The sequence below is a fragment of the Loxodonta africana genome, chromosome 6 (genome assembly GCF_030014295.1).
Source record: "Loxodonta africana isolate mLoxAfr1 chromosome 6, mLoxAfr1.hap2, whole genome shotgun sequence".
Classification (NCBI taxonomy): domain Eukaryota; kingdom Metazoa; phylum Chordata; class Mammalia; order Proboscidea; family Elephantidae; genus Loxodonta; species Loxodonta africana.
The window spans coordinates 11,512,765-11,535,514 of NC_087347.1; the positions used below are offsets into that span (position 1 = coordinate 11,512,765).

The window sequence follows — 22,750 nt, forward strand, 5'->3', positions numbered from 1 at the left end:
CCCATACATACATTAGCTCTTCCTTTTCAGGCTGACCTACACTGATGACTCAACCTATTCCCTTCCAGTCTAGGAAAATTACCTCAAGGAATGTGTTGGTTATGGAGTATCTTAGCATCAGGGAACCAGGCATATATTCTCCCAATGGCAGAAACCTTTCCTAAAACATGGTTCTAGACACGGATCCTGATTTGTAACCTTTTCCTAACCCACACCCAGTGCCGTCGATACGAGCTCTATGTCATCTGCCTGGAAGAGTATAAACTGGAAATTTAATTTCTAAATCATCAAAGCTTTAGAAACTTTCCCTATTAATCTAAGATTTTTTCAACAGCATTATCTCGGAGAAGAGGCAATATAATTTATGTTCCTAAAACATAAATCATTCTTCTCTTAGTTCTAGTCTCTAATATGATGGGTTTGGCGTGTGTTACGATTTACATTCTTCATGCCAAGGTACATAAAATCGTTAAGTTTTCAGATATCGCTCTAACAGTACTTCTACAGTTTATCCATTGAAAGGCATACACGAATGTTTCAGAGAACCTAAATACCAGTACTGGCGATCACACTCCCAAAGGTCCGTCCACAGACAACCTAGATCAGAAGCACTATCTTCTTACATGCTCTGTACTGCCTCTAAGCGTGTATGTGTGTTTAGACAGTACACATACACAAACTACTTAATTTCTGGGGAAAAAAAACCCTTGCTTACAGTTAACAGAGATCTTTCTATAATTAATGACAGCATTCTAGTATTTCTGTAAGATTTTAGAAAATGAAATATAACTCCAATATCAACTAATTCTGAAAATGTACAACACAGCACAAAATTCTTATCACTTTGATACATAACTGGTATTTCCTCCTTCAAAACAATTTCAATAAATCTATATTCTTAAAGCAAATCTCAGTGGTTACAGGCCCATAAAACAAATCAAGACTAAATGGGCATGGCAGCCCAGGGGAAAGGACAAGACTGCAGGAGGAGACAAGAAAGCTGGTAACGGGGAGTCCGAGGTTGAGAAGGGGAGAGTGTCGACACGTTGTGGGGTTGGCAACCAATGTCACAAAACAATATGTGTACTAATTGCTTCATGAGAAACTACTTTGCTCTGTAAGCCATCTAAAGCACACATACACATACACACAAAATCTCAGCAATTAAATATCCCTGTCATAACAAAGATGCTAATAGTCTTACTTTCTAAAAATAAGGAATAGACTCTAACTCTTCCAAAGAATTTCTCAAATAGTAAAACAATAGGAAAGAATTAGAAGAACTGGGCTTCTAATAGTAGCCAGAATGGGATAGGAAAGTTTGACAACACACCCATTCTTACTTCAGCAATTAAAATGTTTACAGAGCGTGAAGTCTGCAGATACCAATGCCTTTTAAATAAAGTAATATGGCATTTAAAGAACAAAAGAAAATCATCAGGCTTTGAACAACTCCATTTCTCTTTTAAAGTATTTTTCCTACAAATTCAAAAGGATTTTCAGAGTCTACCATGCCTTCTGCTTGATATAAAGCATATTTTACCCAGCACGGAGCCTCAGTTCCTTTTTAGAGAATGCTAATTGGATTAAGGGGACAGCAGCTTTTTAAGACAAAATGAATTAAAAGCACCAGAACTCTAACCGTCTAGACCTGAAGATCCTGAAAAAAGGCACAGTTGTTATCCAGTATTAATTTCCTACCTCACTGGAGCCTTCTGGAGCACTTCAAGGGGCCACTCTAATTCGCTGGCATTCTTCTGGTAGCAACAAAGCAACACAACACAACAGAGCCAATGAAGGCGCCCAGTTTCTCTTCATTTATCAGGACAAATTGGAATTATTTATGACTGCAGACCTCGGTACCTTTCTAAACTCTATTTTTAAATTACTAAACAATTTTGAAAAGAAAATTTCATTTTATTCCATATTATTGCTGACTGACGAAGTAGGAAAAACAAAGGTCTAGGAAAAGAATAATAAAAGACAAAGGAAAAGCCACAACACTCAGAACATAATAAACACAAAGATACTGAAGCAGAAACAGAGAACAGGACACAGAATATGTATCAAATTAAGATATCAAATTGTGACCAAAGATATAGTAAAAACGATTCACACTGAGTGGCAACTGGTTGACAGCTAGGGTTCCTTCAACTTTTAAGGATCTATGATGCTGCTGCATCTTTATATTCAAAAAATAATTTTTTAGGGTCTAAAAAATATCTGCACCAAGAATCTCTCTCTTACCTTGCCAGATACACCAATATCTGAAAATACATGAATGTATACACTGAGAAGTATCTAGTTTCATATTATAATAGCCAAGTCACAGCAAAGATGATCAGGAACCACCAAGATGGTCTCATTCTGGGAAACATCTGTATTAAATCATCAACTTGTTCACCATCACAGTAACTTAATTTCAATATGAAAAGACTAATGCTTCTTTTGGCTAATTTCTTCATTTTCCTCCAATACAAGTTAAAAGAATTCAGATTCTATACACTTCCAAATGTGTTCCAATCAGTGCCAAGCACAGTTGTTTAATAGTAAAATCTGCCATTACATTGATAACAATAAGCCTAATAATCACCCATTTCTTAAGGGATTATCCATTAAAGATTCATTTATTTATGTCAAATTTTAGGTAAAAAATTAATGTGCTAGGTTCACTTTGATTTAGCAAAAATGGTTTTCAATTTAATAATTTATTTTTATCATATATATTAGGAACAAATAACAATCCACAAATATTAGGAAAAAGAAGGACAGGACTACCCTGAGATGAAAGAAGATAATACATACGAGAACTGTTTAGTTTCCCACAGAGACAACTTCATCTTTGTTGTTGAAGTGCTTACTGACATGTTTTTAGTATTCTTGTCCATTAAGTACACTTAAAAATAAGCTAAAAAAATTAATAAAGCCTTAAAACATGGTTCAAGAAGACCAAATGTCTGCAAAGTCATTTACAAAGATTCATCTAAAGGGAAAGAAAAAATAAAACGGGAAAAAAGGTAAATGATGCCACAAATGCATGGTGGAGAGGGCACTGCCACGGCTATCACGAGATCTGTTTTGAGTCTCAGCTCTACGACAATGGGAATGCTGTTAACTATTCTGGGATTCAATTACCCTATCTTAAAAAAAATGAGGATAATGATTGATTTTTCAGTTGCTTTCACCTTTAAAAATTCTCACTCTAGGGAAATGGCACTAATGTAAAATTTAGAGAAAACTTGGTTTTAACTCTAGCTCCTTGGGTAAGTTAATTAATTTTTCAATTTAATTTTCTTTGTAAGTTTTAGACAAAATCACCTCTAAAGATGTTTTCAGTTCCTACTTATAAGAATCATGAAAAAGGAATTCAGACTAGTCCCTCAGAACTAACGAGAACATAAACTCATTAGCTGACTTCAAGAAAATCCTAGGTTGAAAAAGCAAAGGCTTTGTTATATACATTTTTACCCCATTTAAAAGGACAGGAAAAAAAAAAAGTATCCTAGGCAGTAGAGAACTTACTTAGCGAAGCCTAAAGAGCTCAAGGGAGACATCTGGTGCTAAAGCTGGCCACTCAGCACGTGTATGAGCTACAACGGATGTTAAGGGCAGAAATTAATTTTGTTAACTAGAAAGAAAAGCACTGTCAGTTAAGAAGGAAAAGAAAAAGTTTTCATGAAACCCATTAACTTTATATGTGGCAGAATATACACTTCAGGCGGTTGATTTGTATTAATATGAAATATAAAATCACAGCCAATACGAAGAATTAACAGCAGACATGGAAAAAACAAAACATCCTGAGTAGGATTCCTCACACACTTCAACAGTTCCTAAGGTTACATCTGGAAGAATATACTCCCCGTACCAAATCATCTAGTTCCCTGATAAAGAAAAATACATACTTCTGGATGGAAAGGACAAAACCTCCTCCCACCACCCAACTGTGCCTAAACTCTAGAGCAACAGGGAAGGAGAGTCACAGCTTGGCTAAAATGGCATGCTAAAGACAGGAAGGAAACACGGCTGCTCAGCTTCTATTCTGTTTCCGTCTGTTCTTTCAGAGAGAATGATTTTTGTAAAGAGAAAAAGTAATGTTGTTAAGACTGATCAAAATGCAAAATAGGTGAAGAGACATTAAGCCTGGATGCCTTAAATGAATTCAAGTCTCTAAACTAAATGAATTACCTCCCTGGATGTAATTATGGAACCAGTGCTGACGAACTTTGGAGGAGAAACAAAAATGAGAAAGGTACAAAAAGACTGTAAATGTGACTAACTATCCCTTTGTTTACAAAGGGGAAAAAAAGAGGATTCAAAAAATTAACAGTGTGAGGTCTACTATGTCATATCTTACAAAAGGAAGCAAGGAACACTTGCCATTGCCAAGAAATAATCATACCCAACTAATCACATTTCCTGTTTTGGCCGTACCAGACTTGTAGATCTAGGTAAATAATATCTATCTCTAGGACTTAGTCAAGACTCTACATTGTCTTTGTGAATAAGCTAAACAAGTACTAACGATTGGAAAATAATACAGTGAAGGAGATTAGTATTTGGTTGAACACCTCATTCAAAAGAACTGGCAAGTGTATGGAGAAACCTATCAGCATGCTATATGGTCTGTGCTTTGCTCTGTTGTATTCAACATTTTCATCCACAACAAGAAGAAAACATTTTACAGTAAATGGATGACTTCCTGTCTGGGATGTTATAGAGCGATTGCGGCAACCAGTTCACAACAGATATTCAATAAATATTTGTTGAATCAAATTACCATGTTTACAACAGAGCTTCAGTCCCAGGGAACTTGGGGTAGAAAATTTCTAATAGGGTTTAAAAGGACAAAAGATTAGACTCACTTAACATGCCTCTTAGGAACTTAATTTCATCACAGATAATGTATAACACAAATAACCTATTAGTGTCCAAATAAAGCTAAAAGAAGTACTTTGAATTTCCTTCACTGTATTTTAAGACAGAGCCCCTCAGACTGAAAGAAACACTGGTATTTGAGTGTGGAGCTAAAGAGACAGTAAGGAGAGCTACTGGAAGAAGTAGCAGTACTTCTACCAGCACCGCAACTACAACTAGAGCTACTATAGCTATCTCTACTAACACATGCTTAAATAGTGCTTACGAGCGCCCCACTGTTCTATGGGGTTTAGATACATTAAATTGCTCAACCCTCACAACAACCTTCTTAGACAGGTACTATTATTATTCCCATTTACAGATAAGGAAACTGAGGCTCAAGGCTGTTAAGTAGCTTGCCCAAAGTTACACAGCCTAGTAAGTGGTTAAGCCAGGATTCAACCCAGGCACACTGGTTCCAGAGGGCGTCCTCTTCATCACAAATATACTACACTGCCAAGGACTTCTTATGATACACTTTAACTCCAAATCTGCAAATTCAAAATAATATTTTTTAATCTGAAAAAATTTCACCCTTCTTTATTTAAACAAGGCCTGTTATCTTTTACTCTCATTAAAGAGCTTCAAGAACTTTACAAAACCTACGTAAGAAATAACACCCCATTTTAATTATCAATATACCTGAAAAGGGGAGTACTAGAGAATGTGTTATTTGAACTTAAAAAATTAAACAAATAAGCAGAATGTCAAGAAAAAATAAAAAAAATGATTAAATCATTTTACGACTCCTCAAACCAGTTCTCAGACCCCAAGATTTACTTCGTTCTTCAGATGAATATTAATCTTATTATTAAATGGTCTTCGCTCTGATCCTAGATACATTCTTCAGGTATTTAGCTTCTGTTTATTTACTGACTACAAAAAGAAACGGAATATACACAGAATTTGAAGTCAGAAATTATTACCTGAACAGAATGAACCCAAGCGATTCTACCGCCGCTCTTCTGACATCGTCATTAACGTCGCTTACCTGGAGGGAAAGTGTTTCAAGATGATTACATTACACCATTCCTTCTATTACTAGACCAAGCTGATATGAGAGGCCTACATCACTCAAACGTAAATCAGACATCATTAGTATATTATTCCTATATTGGAATGTCTTTTCCCAATTAAGAAAAACTCATTTGAAAATCTCTTGGTAATAGGGCTTAGAAGCCTCTAAAACTTGGTGAGGTTTAAGATTCAGGGGTATTTTTTAAAGGCTAGTCAGCTGGATTACAGTTTTTATGAGATAGAAAGAAAATCTAACCATTCTTTTGATGTTTTTTCCAAAAAGTATGTCCTAAATTCAAGCAAAATATACATTTTTAGAACACATTACACATCGCTCTGATCGAGGAAAAATTACTAATAAATTTATCGTGGGATGTGAATATCTCTGGGAAGAAAGAATTAATAACAGTTCTAACCCTTTTCTCCATGGGAAGATTACTTTGGGTTTACCGTCTCCCAGAACCATAACCCTAGAAACCTACTGAATTAAGACGGTAAACCAAAAACCAAACCTGCTGCCTTTGAGTCAATTCTGACTCATAGCGACCCTATAGGACAGAATAGAACTGCCCCATAGGGTTTCCAAGGAGCGCCGGGTGGATTTGAGCTGCCAAACTTTTGGTCGGCAGCCGCAGTAGTACTTAACCACTGTGCCACCAGGGTTTCCAAATTAAGGCAATAGGCAACATTATTTATTTTACTGATAAACTACATATGGATCGGGAGAGCTATGAACAGATACAGCCTGTTGGAAAACACAGGCTTTGGCTTTCCTATGCAGTCTCTTATAAGAGAGCACATCCCTTAGGGGTGCCTGGAAGCTAAATTCATGAGCTGGAAAAAGTGGTTCCTACTGTATACTAAGTTTGGCTATTCTAGCGTGGCTGCACATACTCACATGGTCTTGTGCCTTACGGCCTTCCATTCATGCTGATGTGCTATTATCCTGTTCTATGTTCTTCTGAAAAGCCAAGTGACCCTGGTGCTAGGTTATGGTCTATCATGTCCAATGAATGAGAATCTGAACCTGAGACCTCTGCTGGTGGTCATGAGGTGTGAGTGCTGCAGTCACCTAGACATTTACTATTGTCCATCTGCAAACCTTTCCTTCACCCGTACCCCCAAGAAAGGTCAAGGTACTTACAGCAACATGGAGCAGACGTCGAATAGCTTTGTTGTTACCCGAGCCACAATAAGCCATGGCTACGGTATACATTCCAGACCGTCGAAGAATTGGGTCCTAAGAAAGAATAATTCAACATCAAACATCAACTTTTATTTCAAACAGTAACTTCTACAGTCTAATAGACACAGTGGCACTACCAAGAAAGCTGGTTTTAGATAAAAAAGGATAATAAGCTCAAGGAGAACTATATTGTGGTTGGTAGAAAAGGTTTCTTTTTTTTTTTTAAATGGAGAAGTGTTCCGACTCTAATACCGGACGAAATAACTGCTCTTAATTCCCAATATCCTATACAACATGCCTGTCTTGCCTCACACTTTTTAGGCAGCAAATACGCAAGTCAATGCCAATGCCCGCAGCTCTATGACACTCAATTTTCATTTGCCAAACAAACAAGAAAGAAGCTGACTTCTAATTCCCTATCTAACTCACCTTTTCCTCAAAATTTAATTCTTGGGAACTAGCACTAAGTGGAAGAGATATGGAGTCTGATAGCGCAAAAAGCTAATTAGTAATTATAGCTATAAACTATAGCAGGGGTGTTATTTTTTTCCAGATAATACAGGACAGTATCACTATCCGGAAGCTGGACTGTATGAAGAACAACACAGCACCAGGATTGGAGGAAGGCTCATTAACAACCTGTGATATGCAGATGATACGACCTTGCTTGCTGAAAGCAAAGACCTGAAGCACTTACTGATCAAGACCAAAGACTAGCACATTCAGTATGAACCACAACATGAAGAAAACAAAAATCTTCCCAACTGGACCAATAAGCAACATCATGGTAACTGGAGAAAATACTTTTGAAGTTGTCAAGGATTTCATTTTACTTGGATCCACAATCAACTCCCACGGGAGGCAGGGCCAAGATGGTGGAGTAGTCAGATGCTTCCTGTGGTCCCTCTTACAACAAAGACCAGAAAAAACAAGTGAATCGATTATATATGACAATCTAGGAGCCCTGAACATCAAAGTTGAGAAATCGGACTGAACAGCAGGGGGATCGAGAGACAGTTCAGAAGCAGCGAGGAGTTGCCACCTGACCTGGCTGGCACCGGCACACTGCAGGATGGATTGGCTGGCACACACATGGTGAGGCAATAGTGGCACTCAGGACACATTTTCTACATCGGGAGAGACTGAATGGCAGAGAGTCTGCTCAAGCCTCCAGAACTAGTGAGAAACAGCGCTCAACTGGCACTAGATAAGTACAAGTGTCTAACCTACCACACGCGGATCAAACTGCCACGTTTGGGAGGTAACTCTCTCCCATTTACCTGGCCCCTCCTTGCTCTGCTCCAGGTCCCAGTCCGGCTTTAGTGGCTCCTACGCTCCCTGGGCTGGAAGTAGGACCCGTCACATGCCCTGAGCCATTCTCCCAGCTTTGGAAAGGGAACAAATTAACAAACAGGAAAAAATAATCTGCCAGCTCCCCTAAGCTAGGAACCCAGGGCAGACACAGCCCCTTTGCCCAGACGTAGGCATAAGGGTTCCACAGACTCTGAATGCCTTTCACCCCTGCATAGACCTATGTGAGCCCGTTTCAGCAGTGCAGGCCCTTGTTAGCACAGTATAACAGGGTATACCCCTGAAGCCTATTTTCATCTGCACCCGCTATAAGGGGGAGTAGCAGATTTGTGACATATGACACCACCCTGCCCATTATGCAGGGTCCTCACCTACCCATATTAGGGGCCTGAGGACTGGTGGCTCCACCTATTCCACCTAGCCACCCATGACAGGGGTCCAAGAATAAGTGGAGACTCCCAGTCTTTATAGCCAACAGCACTGGGTGCCCAAGTCCAGGTGCTGGGAAAAAAAAAAGGGACATGCCTTTCACCCACACACTCAGGGACAGCTGTCAGCCCCCTAATTTGCTCAATGTGTGATCCCCTACTGCAGCCAGATACCTGTGCTTACTCCAATCATCCCTGCCCACCCAGGACAGTAGCCACCTGGAGACAGGATGTGTGAACATCAAAGACACCAATAATCAAACTAGTTCATATGACAAGCCTATATGGACATATCAAAATAAAACATGAAACTAGGACACAGTAAGCAAACATAAAATAAATAATTGATGGCTCCGAGACAACAGTCAATATCAAATCACATGAAGAGGCAGACCATGATGGCTTCAGCATGTGCCCAAAACAAAGAATCAAGAAACCTTCCAGGGGTAGATAACTTCTTGGAATTATCAGTGGTAGAATTCAAAAGACTAATATACGGAACTCTTCAAAAGATCAGGAAGGAGATCAGGCAAAACACAGAGCAAACCAAGGAACACACAACGCCATGATGGCTTCAGCATGTGCCCAAAACAAAGAATCAAGAAACCTTCCAGGGGTAGATAACTTCTTAGAATTATTAGTGGTAGAACTCAAAAGACTAAAATACAGAACTCTTCAAAAGATCAGGAAGGAGATCAGGCAAAACACAGAACAAGCCAAGGAACACACAGAGAAAGCAAGAGAGGAACTTAAGAAGATAATAGGAGAGCATAACGACAAATTTAACAGGCTGCAAGAATCCACAGAGAGACAGCAAACAGAAATTCGAAAGACTGACAATAAAATTTCAGAGTTGGATAACTCTACAGAAAGTCATAGGAGCAGAATTGAGGCAATGGAAGTCAGAATTAGTGACATTGAAGATTAAAGCACTTGACACAAACTTATTTGAGGAAAAATCAGATGAAGGAATTACAAAAAATGAAGAAACCCTAAGAATTATGTGGGACTGTAACAAGAGGAATAACCTATGAGTGGCTGGAGTACCAGAAAAAGAGAGGATAACAGAATACAGGGAGAATTGCTGAGGAATTGTTGGCAGAAAACTTCCCCGATACAGTGAAAGATGAGAAGATACGAGAAAAATGAGAAGATAGCAATCCAAGAAGCTCACTGAACCCCAGAGAAAGTAGATCCCAAAGGAAGTCACCAAGACGTATTATAATCAAACTTGCCAAAACCAAAGGTAAAGAGAGAATTTTAAGAGCAGCTAGGCATAAACAAAAAGTCACTACAAAGGAGAGTCAATAAAACTAAGCTCTGACTACTGAGCAGAAACCATGCAGGCAAGAACACAAAGGGGTGACATATATATAAAGCACTGAAGGAAAAAAACTGCCAGCCAAGAATTATATATCCAGCAAAATAGCCTCTCAAATATGATGGTGAAATTAGAGCATTTCCAGATAAACAGAAGTTTAGGAATTTGTAAAAATCAAACCAAAATTACAAGAAATACTAAAGGAGTCCTCCAGCTACAAAATCAATAACAACACAAGACTAGAACACAGGACAGAGCAACCAGGTATCAACATAAAGCCCATGGAAGCAGCAGTTGAGAAATTAAATGATGTACTGCATCAGGCAGATCTGCTGCAAAAGACTTCTTTAAAGTGTTAAAAAGCAAAGACGTCACTTTCAGGACTAAGGTGCCCCTGACCCAGGCCATGGCATTTTCATTTGCAACATATGCATGCAAAAGCTGGACAATGAATAAGGAAGATTGAAGAAGAATTGATGCCTTTGAATTACGGTGTTGGCAAAGGTTATTGAATATACCATGGACTGCCAAAGGAATGAAAAAAATCGGTCTTGGAAGAAGTACACCCAGAATGCCTAATCCTTAGAAGTAAGGATAGCGAGAGTTGGTCGCGTGTACTTTGGACGTGTTACCAGGAGGGACCAGTCCCCACAGAAGAACATCATGTTTGTAAAGTAGTGAGTCCACAAAAAACAGAATGACCCTCAATGAGATGGACTGACACAGTGGCTGCACCAATTGTCTCAAACATAGCATGATTGTGAGGATGTTCCAGGGCCAGACAGTGTTTTGTTCTGTTGTACTCAGGGTGGCTATGAGTTGGAACTAACTCAACAGCACCTAATAACAACATCACTCACTACTGACTACCATACACAGTACCACTGTAAAAACAAAACAAAAGACAATGGAATAAAAAACCTCAACAAAGTAAATAGGCATGAAGACTGGTATTGTTCTTAGATTAAAAAAAAAAGAAATATACTTTATAACTTATTAAATGATTATGAAATCATTCCAAAAACATTAATTCTAAATTCCTAAAGAACTTTTCTGGATCTGCCTGTAGGAAAAAAATCCCGAGTCTGCAGCCTTGTCTGAATTCAAAATCCTCAAATCCCTTTCATCTCTTCTAACCAGTGTTTTTCATTCCTAAATTCTATTAGACTCAAGTGTCTTGTAAGAAGTTTTATCAACAATGTACCATGAATTCTGCTAGGAATAAAGTTCATTTCCAGTAAAGGTAAGTTTTTCTGTAAATGCTGGAGGTAACTGGACAGAGAGTGTGCAGGGGAGAAGAGGAGAGATAGTATGTGGTCTCACCTTATCCCGACAGAGAGATTCAATGAGAGCATCAGCCTCTTCCATCCTCCCGTACATCACTAACGCAATGCCAACTGCAAGACCACGAAGAATCTTCTCATGCTGAGTTTCTTGTGCATAGCCAACCATGTCCTCAATTGCCTGGGCATTTTTAGAACCCAGCATAACCAGGCCGAGGGCCAGACCAGCTGCTTCCCCTAGTGAGTAAAAAATAAACCAGTAAAGAATGAGTCAAATATGTGTATAGTCAATAAAACATATTCTATCAGAAATGACATCAATTCACATCAACTGTCAAAACAGCCACTAGCTTTAGACAGCATTTTTTCAAACACATCTGATAAAAAGGAGAACACTTTATGTGGAAGTATATCCATACATTTATAGCTGTTTTCCTTTTAAACCCTGACAGAACACATCATCAAATTCTAAGTGATTACAAAAGGAATGTTGTAACGTTTTATCTACATTACTGATCAATACCGACAGCTCTACGATACAAGCAGACAACTCTAATAAATTCCTATTTATAAAAGTCATATAGGCAGCCACACACAATGTACCTTTTTATAAGTCTACATATCATAAAACATGTTTTTAAGATGATTTTGACCAAAAGGGCAAAATCCACTCCTTCAAGCAGAGAAATCCATTACATTTTTAAGAAGCTAGAAAGTAAATAGCTAAGAAGCAAATATTATGGTTACATTACTCCCAAAACTTGTTGTCTTTAAAAAAAAAAACAAAAACACTTACCTGTCACAGCATCATCCTGATAAAGATTTGTTTTTAGCAAATCATATACATCCTGGCGCGCAGTGCCCATGGCAGCCAAACCAAGACCCAGACTGCCACCGTGTCGAACGATCTAGGGAAAAAGTATTGGCTTCATTGACTTGGGATGTTGTACTTAAAGTCCAAGCTTGTATTCAAATGTCAAGATATATTTCGATGTTAAATATACAGAAAGGATGGTCCATTGAGAATGATCAAAGGCTTTGATAAACAGAAGGCCAGTGGTAACCTCAGCAATTTCAGTTTCAAGAGAATGAACGGTACTTGCTGACGCAAAATAATAGTGAGGTGAGAAGTGAACAGGAGAAAAGTGGAGATATAAAGTATAACTCTTTTTCAGTAAGTTTACATGAGAAGTGGGGGAAAGACTGGACAACTAGAGGGAGATGAAAGTGTCAAGAGAAGTGTTTTTTTTTTTTAGGATAGGTGAGATCTGTGTTATGCTCATTGGCAGAGGGGCAAGTGTCAGTATAGAGGAGAGGCCGAAGACAGTAGAAAAGAGTTATCCAATAGAATGTGGTTGAGAGCAAAGTGGGAGAAAATGGGGTCAAGGACAGGAAGTCGATCTTCAATTTGAAGAGGAACATCTTAGTGGTTACGCCATTTTTGAATGCACAGTATCCATTCTGTTTTTACTGGTGACAGCACCTTAACTTTGCTTTGGGGAAATTTCCTCCCCCATTGGTTAGAATCTTAGTGGGATTGTCATTTAATAAGCTCACATTTTCTCCTGTGACCCCAGATAGGTCAATTGGATGTTCTTTCTTTGAAATTTTAATCTTTCTTAAAAGGACTGACTCAAGGACAAAAATGTTTCCAGTTCAGTCATCCTGACAGTAGGGCCCCAAGAGACTACTATCTGGATCCCTGGAAATGCCCTGGCACTTTACCTTTGAGAGAAGAGGTTCATCAGCTTTTCTTTCAATTATGTAAGTTACTTCCAATTGTTTAAGTCAGTCACAGGTTTTTACCGCTGGTAACCAAAAAACCCTACCTGATAACAAAATTTTTACCTGAGACCAGAGGAAATGAGGAAAAGATGTATGTAAATGTACATAAGGTTTGTAGACAGGCTTACTAATTGATATAGTTCATCCTATTGGCCTCAGTCTTTTCACTGAAGGAGAACAAGGCTCCCTGGCTCACTTAACTACTCTCCTAATAGCCTTCTAAAAGAGTTCAAGCTAACATAAAAGTTAAGTGTAAAATCATATTCCGATGCTGCTTAAATTAAGGATATAACTCCTTAGTAAGTTTTTCCAAAAGAAATTACATTTTAAAAAATGATCAAAGATCAAAACAAGCCAAGAATTCTGTTTTCCCAGAATACATATAATCTCTTTGGGCCTTAAAATGATAGGGCTAGACTAAGCGATCATGAAAGCCACTTTAATAGTTACAACATTTCAAGATTCTGAAGTAAAGGGGTCCTGGTGACACAGAGGTTAAGCACTTAACTGCTAAGTATAAGGTCGGTGATTTGAACCCACCAGCCACTCCATGGGAAAAAGACCCGATGATCTGCTTCTGAAAGGATTTACAGCCTTAGAAACCCTAAGGGGCAATTTTACTCTGTTCTGTAGGGTCGCTATGAGTTGGAATCGACTCGACGGCAGTGTTTTTTTTTTTTATAGGGTTGCTGTGACTTGGAATTGACTCGATGGCAGGGTGCTTTGTTTTTTTCTTTTTTAAGTATGGGAAACCAGTAATACGTTTTACAAACACCTGGTACTATGTTTTGACTATCATACACAGGTTTTAAAAGATTGAAAAGCACACTTTTTAGCTTACAGAAAAGGGAAGTAAATTGGTTTTTTTTTTTTTTCAAATTTATGAGAACAGTAGTACTATTTTAAGTATCCCAAAATCCTATAAAATTTCTACTCCCTAAAATAATTTGGCGAATTTAATGTTTTCTGTAATGGACATTTAGTTTTCCATTCTAATACTTACGTCATTGCTGGCATTCTTAAGCTGGTTAAGGAGATAGTCGATTATATCGCCACCATGATTGGCATGGATGAGACCCAATGCATAAAGGCCTCCACCTTCCTGATAAGCTGATCCTGGAGAAGTGTCCTTGGGAAGATACGTTGCCATTAGCTGTAACGCTTCCTTCTCGTGACCCTGTGAATTTGAGCCACATGAAACGTGTCAGCAAGAGAAGGAAAAAGGAAACAACAGTTTCTACGATTACTGCCTTTTCTCTAGAACGTTCGCTTCCTGAAAGAGAAGAAAGAAATGGAGGGGTTCTCACCTATACAGCTTTATCACTCAAACTATGAGAGCCTTTAAGAGACCTAGTCACACTTGGATTAGAAAACATCATTAATCCTTCAATTTTTTTTCTCCTTGTTTTGTAACATTTTTCCAGATTCTCCCTAGACTACGCAAATCATTTATTTTAACCCATTCTTTGAGAAATGGCTTAGACAGTCTTCCTGGGAAAAGGACTTCTATCTTTTATAAAAAACAAACACAGAGAGATACATATTTTAATATCTTATTTATCTTTTCCTGTAAAATGATTGACCTGATTTAACAAAATGTACATGTCAATGAGTTTAGTAAACCTTTATTATTTCTTAACCCCAGAAAAATTGCTTCTGTTAATGCCTCTGCACACTGGGCAGCGTGTATTACCTTATGAATTACACCCAAACTGGCTGTAGCAGTAAATTTTGCCCAGTTAGTGGCTCTGGCCAACCACTCCAAGTTATCTCTGTAAGAAAAGAAAAACTTATTGAAACATGAAATTCCATAAAGGTTTTAACACTCTGGTTAAAGGCATTAAAATTTTAACTTGAACCATCTCAAATCATTTTACTTTATGGATCTCAAGTTACTACTGATTCTATTTTACTTTCTGAATTATCCCTAAAGTTTTAAGAACTGTTATCTTTAGGTATAACATATAATTGCAGTATGAACAAAAGCAAAATTGTTAAATTTGCAGAGGTTAATACATTTCCTTCAAAAGTCTATCTTCAACCCAACTAAAAATTTTTACCTTAAAACAGCACGTGATGAAAAATGTATAACATAGCAAAAAAAAAAAGTTTTTAATTCAGGACAAGGGGAGTTAAAGACTCCATATCCATGTAACAATGCCAACACAATTGCTGTTAAAAATTATTTTAAATCAAAGTGGAAACGTCCAAGCATATTTACCTAAGAAACTGGTCACTGGTAGTCCCACAGTGCATAAAGGAGTTTGCTATAACAGTGGCAGTGTGACATACAGAATTCCGTACAGCATCCTACAAATATAAACACAGATTTTTATCACTGGCAAAGTATCCACATCCACATACATGCACGCACATGCATACATACACATTAGGAGCCCTATTTTGTGAAGAAAACATGAATAAATTGAGCTAATATTTAAAATATTGATCTGGAATATTTCTTGATACTGATTAGTTTACAAAAACAAGCAAGTCATATAGAGTTTTCTTTGTTGTCTTAACTTGAAGTCAATAGTAGCTAACTTCAGGGTCTATTCTTTAGATTGTGAATACTTTAACTTTCCACTTCACTTAAGCCTCTTTCCCGAAGCGTCCAGGTTTTAGGGTAACCTGAAGAGCAACACCACACCTCTTCTAACACTGAACCTCTGCAGTTGTCGAAGTAATTTTGTTTTTAATGAGGCCATTTTATAAAAACTAGAATTCAAATAATTGGTAAATGTGAAAATTACGTATGTGTCTTTTTGCCATTTATAAAAATTGCATTAGAAGTCTCAAGAAGCATTACTACATATGCTTCTTGACAAACATCACCTACGGTTCTACAGACAGCATTTTCATAATGGAATATTACACAGCTGTAAAAAAGGATAAATGACATTGGGAAAGGATGCTGGGTAAATCAGAGACGGGGATGGGAAGAAGATTTTTCATGCTATATGGTTTTTTATATTAAAATATTTTTTGAACCACACAAATACATTATGCCTAAAAATTAAAACTGATATTATTATTAGGATCATTATCTCAACAAAGGTTGATATGATAAGGTAAGGGTCTCCTCCCTCAAAGAGGTTACAGTTCATTGGGAAAAAAAAACACAGGAAAAACTATATTAATATTCTGATTGTTACTCATCTAACTGCTACGTGCGTATACACACACACACATAAATAAAAAATCAATTAAAGAAAAAAACATGCACAAAGCTTGTGCACACTAGCACAAAAACAGGAGCTCAGTCAATGCTAGTTCCCTCTCCTTCCTAACAAGTTCAAGAATTTCACCCATTGTTATTTTTATAAAAACTTACTTGATCAGGAATAAAATATAATATTCAACAAGAAATAAATAATGATATTTGAAAAGTAAAAAGAAGAAAATTCCATTATAGATAAATTTCCTACCTTTGTATTTTTTAGAATCATGAGGTCTGTGTTATTGTTTCGTATTAAAAACTGCAGGTGTAACTCAATAGCCATTTCACCACTTAAAATTTTAATCATTTTCAAAGTCTGGTCCTTGGGCTCTGGGCTCTGGTAAAAAAAAAAAAAAAAGGAATTAAATTTGAATATTACTGAGATACACTAATTCAAAATTAAGCCATTTTTATTTCAAGAGCCCTAAGCCAGGGAAATTCACACAGTCCATACACATGACTGAAGTACAGATTACAAAGAACACTTGCACTTTAAAAAAATTGCACTTTAGATGAAAGTTTACAGAACTAGTTTCTCATTAAACAGTTAGTATACGTATTGTTTTATGACATTGGTTAACAATCTCACGACATGTCAACACTCTCCCTTCTTGACCCTCGGTTCCCTGTTACCAGCTTTCCTGTCCCTTCCTGCCTTCTAGTCCTTGCCCCTGGGCTATTATGCCCCTTGAGTCTCATTCTGTTTTATGGGCCTGTCTAATCTTTGGCTGAAGGGTGAACCTTGGGAGTGACTTCATTGCTGAGCTAAAGTGGTTTGTGGGGCCCATCCTCTCAGGGTTTCTCCAGCCTCTCAGGCCCGTAAGTCTGGTCTTTTTTTGTGAGGAAAAGTCGCATTTTTAAGAGCAGGATTTAACAGTAGATTTAAAAACAGGATCTAAAAAACTCACGTATCAGTAGAAAGGAAGAATAATTTATTTACTTCTTTATTAGATGCCATTGAGGTATGCTAGAAGATTAATGGATTAATGCAATTCATTCTGAACTAGCTTTAAATGTAAAATATTTTCATATATTATTTTTTAAAAACTCAAACTGAGAAAGAATAACTAATTACTAGTAATATGCACCAGAGCCCTGGTGGCACAGTGGTTTAGAGTTTGGCTACTGGCCAAAAGGTTGGCAGTTCAAACCTACCAGCCACTCCCTGGAAACCCTATGGGGCAGTTCTACTCTTTCCTGAGGGTCACTGAGTTGGAAGTAATGCGACGACAATGGGTTTTAACAATACACAGGAAAATGATTTTACAAAGGGTCAACTTTAGGTGAGCACTACCAGATTGTCAACATAACTTAGCTACGGTAACATTTATGAAGCAACTCTTCATCCAGGTGAAGACAGTTGCAATTTACATAGAAATACACCTAAGCATCAGAAACCAAAAGTTCTTATACAGGAAACATTTATACTCACTAGACCACACCTGCAACCATTAGCCTATGCTTCCATACACCATGAATATTAAAAACAGCTAACTTCCCTCCATATCCAAATTGCCACTTATTTGTTGTCAGTCATATATTTTTCTCACCCTATGACACATAATTTAGAGTTATTCTGGACAGAGTTCATTCTTCAGTAAGGATATATGGATTTGATTTCTTCTAGGTTAGGTACTTTTTTAGATTAACTTCAAAATTTTTACTTTTCACAGAAAATCCCTTTCTATAAATTGACTTTGATACAAACCTTAACATAAGCTTTCATAAAGGCAGCCATGTAACACTTTACAAAAATTCACAATGTACTGTGGGAATATATGTTAAATGGCAATCTCAATTTTAAAAAGCACACTCACCGCTTCTGGTGTCTTTCCTACAAGGGCACTGCCTGTCTTTTCTTCTGTTTCCATCGACTCACTAAAATGAAGAGAACCAGCAGTCACTAATCTGACAACTCTCTTCTGAGCAGAATGTGTAGGCGATCTGTTTACATCACACATCCGAACCATGTCCAAATAAAATATTTTGCAAAGAAAAAATGTTTAGTTACTTCACGTTACTAGTGAAAAGCAGAAAAGATCCAAGGAAGATAGAAACAAACCCAGTTATTAAATTCCCCCCAATATACTCATAAAAACACACTAAGTAACTAAGATAGAAAAGTCCATGGATAAAAATACAACCAAGCCAGGTGACAAAGTATCCTCCAAAACTCCAAACCACCATCAGAGGGAGACAAAACACTGCCAGCTACAAGACCAGTCTGAAGGGGCTAAGGCAGCTGGGACCCTAAGAACTCTCTTCTAGGTCAAAGCACCATGAGGACAAAATGCTCGGCACAGAAATCAAATTAAGAGGACAGAGACAATGAAGGCAGAAGAAAAAGGTCTAAATAAAAGTGGAAAAGGAAACAGCAGATCTCGGGATGTAAGTCACCATTTTGCTGAATACTTCACAAACACAACAGAAGTGGAAGGTCTATAGAGTAATGAAATTAGAAAAAACTAACTTAAAATGAGCCTCCCTTGTAAAAGTTCAAGAAAATTAGTTTCAGTAAACACAAGGTATAGAGAAGTATCAAGGTAAAGTCCCACACAAAATTATTATAAAAGACATTAACAAAGTGATACAAGATATAAAAGAATATTACGTATCAGAATTAGAAAAACTCAGAAATGAAATTTAATGAATTTATGGAAGAACTAGAAAGAAAAAAATAATTATTTCAGAAATGAAGATTAACTCAAAAGGAACACAAGAGGAAACAAAAACACTATGTAATGCCTTCAGAAGAACAGAATGTTAAGAAAATTTTAAAAATCAAAAAGAAAAAAAATAAACGCTTTCCCCTAAGATCGGAAACAAGGTAAAGACGCCCACTCATCACTTCTAGTCAATAATGTACTGAGAATCCCAGCCAATGCAGTACAAAAGGTATAAAGGTTAGAAAAAGAAAACAAAATTTTCTCTATTCACAGATAACGTGGTTCCTATGCAGGAAATCCTAAGGAATCTAAAAAAAAAAAAGATCTAATAAATGAGCTGGCAAGGTTGTAGAATTCAAAGTTAATATACAAAAATCAACTGTATCTCTGTACATGTTGTTAGGTGCCAGCCAGTTAGGTTCCGATTCATAGCTACTCTATGTACAAGAGAACGAAACACTGTCCCGTCCTGCACCATCCTCACAATCTTTTCTATGTGTGAGCCCATTGTTGCAGCCACTGTGCAATCCATCCTGTGGAGGGTTTTCTTTTTTGCTAACCCTCATCTTTACCAAGCATGATGTCCTTCTCCAGGGACTGGTCCCTCCCCACGACATGTCCAAAGTATGCGAGACAAAGTCTAAACATCCTTTGCTTCTAAGGAGCATTCTGGCCGTACTTCTTCCAAAACAGATTTGTCTGTTCTTCTGACAGTCCATGGTATATTCGATACTCTTCGCCAACACCATCATTAAAAGGCATCAATCCTTCTTTGGTCTTCCTTATTCACTGTACACCTTTCACATGCATATGTGGCAACTGAAAACAACATTGCTTGGGTCAGGTGCACTTTATTCTCTAAAGTGGCATCTTTGCTTTTTAACACTCTAAAGAGATCTTTTGCAGCAGATTTTCCCAATGCAGTAAGTCGTTTATTTCTTGACTGCTGCTTCCATGGCCATTGATTGCGGATCCAAGTAAAATGAAATCCATGAAACTTCAATCTTTTCTCCATTTATCATAATGCTGTTTATTGGTCCAGTTGTGAGGATTTTTGATTTATGTTGAGATGTAATCCACGCTGAAGGCTGTGATCTTTGATCTTCATCAGTAAGCGCTTCAAGTCCTCCTCACTTTCAGCAGGCAAGGTTGTGTCATATGCGTATCGCAGGTTGTGAGTGAGTCCTCCTCCAATCCTGATGCCATATTTTTTTTTTCATATAGTCCAGTGTCTCGGACTATCTGCTCAACATACAGATTGAATAAGTATGGTGAAAGCACACAATTCTGATGAACGCCTTTCTTGACTTTAACCACACACTATCCCCTCGTTCTGTTCGAAATAACTGTCTCTTCATCTATGTACAGGTTCCTCATGAGCACAATTAAGTGTCCTGGAATTCCCATTCCTGCAATGTTATCCGTAATTTGTTATGATCCACACAGTTTAATGCCTTTGCATAGTCAGAAAAACACAGGTAAACATCTTTCTTGGTATTCTCTGCTTTCATCCATGATCCATCTGATATCAGCAATGATATCCCTTGCTCCATGTCCTCTTTTGAATCGAGCTTGAGTTTCTGGCAGTTCCCTGTCCATGTACTGCTGCAGCCACTTTTGAATGATTTTCAGCAAAATGTTGCTTGTGTGTGATATTAATGATATTGTTTGATAATTTCCACATTCTGTTGGATCACCTTTCTTTGGAATGGGTACAAATATGGATCTTTTCCAGCTGGTTGACCAGGTAGCTATCTTCTGAATTTTTTGGCATAGATGAGTGAGCACTTCCAGTACTGCATTCATTTGTTGAAACATCTCAGTTGGTGTTCTGTCAGTTCCTGGAGCCTTGTTTTTCACCAATGACTTCAGTGCAGCTTGGACCTTTTCCTTCAGTACCACTGTTTCTTGATCATATGCTACCTCCCGAAATGGCTGAATGTTGACCAATTCTTTTTGGTAAAGTGATTCTGTGTATTCCTTTCATCTTCCTGCATCGTTTAATATTTTCCCCATAGGATCCTTCAATACTGCAACTCGAGGCTTGAATTTTTTCTTCAGTTCTTTTAGCTTGAGAAATGCCAAATGTGTTCTTCCTTTCTGGTTTTCTATTTCCAAATCTTTGCACATTTCATTACAATACTGTACTTTGTCTTCTCCAGCCACCCTTTGAAATCTTCTGTTCAACTCTTTTACTTTATCATTTCTTCCTTTTGCTTTAGTCACTCTATGTTCAAGAGCAAGTTTCAGAGTCACCTCTGACATCCGTTTTGGTCTTTTCCTTCTTTCTTGTCTTTTAAACGATCCGTTGCTTTCTTTACGTACGACGTCCTTGATATCATTCCACAATTCATCTGGTCTTCAGTCATCAGTGCTCAATGAGTCAAATCTATTCTTGAGATGGTCTCCAAATTCAGGTGGGATATACTCAAGGTCGTAGTTTGACTCTCATGGATTTGTTCTACTTTTCTTCAGCTTCAACTTGAACTTTCATATAAGCAACTGATGGTCTGTTCCACAGTCCACCCCTTGCCTTGTTCTGACTGATGATATTGAGCTTTTCCATCGTCTCTTTCCACACGTCGTCAATCTGATTCCTGTGTACTCCAAGTGCATAGTTGCCATTATGCTGGTGAAAAAAGTATTTGCAAAGAAGTCGCTAGTCGTGCAAAATTCTACCATGCGATCTCCAGTGTTGTTTCTGGCCATACTTTCAACCACCAATCCCTCTTCTCTGTTTTCAACTTCTGCATTTCAATCACCAGTAATTATCGACGCATCTTGATGGCATGTGTGATCAATTTCAGACTGCAGAAGTTGGTAAAAATCTTCAATTTCTTCATCTTTGGCCTCAGTGGTTGCTGCATAAATTTGAATAACAGTCATATGAACTGGTCTTCCTAGTAGGCATATGGATATTACCCTATCACGGACAGCACTGTACTCCAGGACAGATCTTGAAACATTCTTTTTGATGATGAACAGGATGCCATTCCCAGCATAGTAGACCATATAATTGTCTGATTCAAAATGGCCAACACCAGTCCACTTCAGTTCACTAATGCCTGGGATATCAATGATTATGCATTCCATTTCATTTTTGACTATTTCCAACTTTCCTAGATTCATACTTTGTATATTCCGATTATCAACAGATGTTTGCAGATGTCTCTTCTCATTCTGCATTGTGCAACATCAGCAAATGAAGGTCCCGAAAGCTTGACTCTATCCACGTCATTAAGGCTGACTCTACTTTGAGGAGGCCCTTCCTCAGTCATATTTTGAGTGCCTTCCAACTTGAGGAGCTCATTTTCCGGCACTATATCAGACAATATTCTGCTGCTATTCATAATGTTTTCATTAGCTAATTCTTTCAGAAGTAGCTGCCAGGTCCTTCTCTTCCTAGTCTGTCTCAGTCTAGAAGCTCAGCTGAAACCTGTCCTCCATGGGTGACCCTGCTGGTATTTGAAATACTGGTGGCAAGGCTTCCAGTATCACAGCAACATGTAAGCCACCACAGTATGACAAACTGATAGATGTGTGGCAGTTTCTATATATAGCAACAAACAATTAGAAGTTGAAAAGCTAAAATACCACTTAGAGTACCACCAAAAAA

At 37.8% G+C, this 22,750-nt stretch overlaps 1 protein-coding gene across 2 annotated transcripts in view; it reads right to left on the reverse strand.

The window, feature by feature from the left end:
• Positions 1-22,750, reverse strand: part of PSMD1 (proteasome 26S subunit, non-ATPase 1) — a 112,625-nt gene that overhangs the window by 71,564 nt on the left and 18,311 nt on the right. The window contains exons 8-16 of one of the 2 annotated variants that reach the window (XM_064286559.1): positions 18,286-18,346; positions 16,677-16,805; positions 15,470-15,558; positions 14,942-15,020; positions 14,252-14,425; positions 12,260-12,371; positions 11,504-11,700; positions 7,079-7,174; positions 5,844-5,908 (exon numbers count right to left, since the gene is read on the reverse strand). In XM_064286559.1, coding sequence (XP_064142629.1) covers positions 5,844-5,908; positions 7,079-7,174; positions 11,504-11,700; positions 12,260-12,371; positions 14,252-14,425; positions 14,942-15,020; positions 15,470-15,558; positions 16,677-16,805; positions 18,286-18,346 — 1,002 coding nt within the window. Of the gene's footprint in view, positions 1-5,843; positions 5,909-7,078; positions 7,175-11,503; positions 11,701-12,259; positions 12,372-14,251; positions 14,426-14,941; positions 15,021-15,469; positions 15,559-16,676; positions 16,806-18,285; positions 18,413-22,750 lie in introns of both variants that reach the window. The other variant, XM_064286558.1, reaches the window with a different exon arrangement.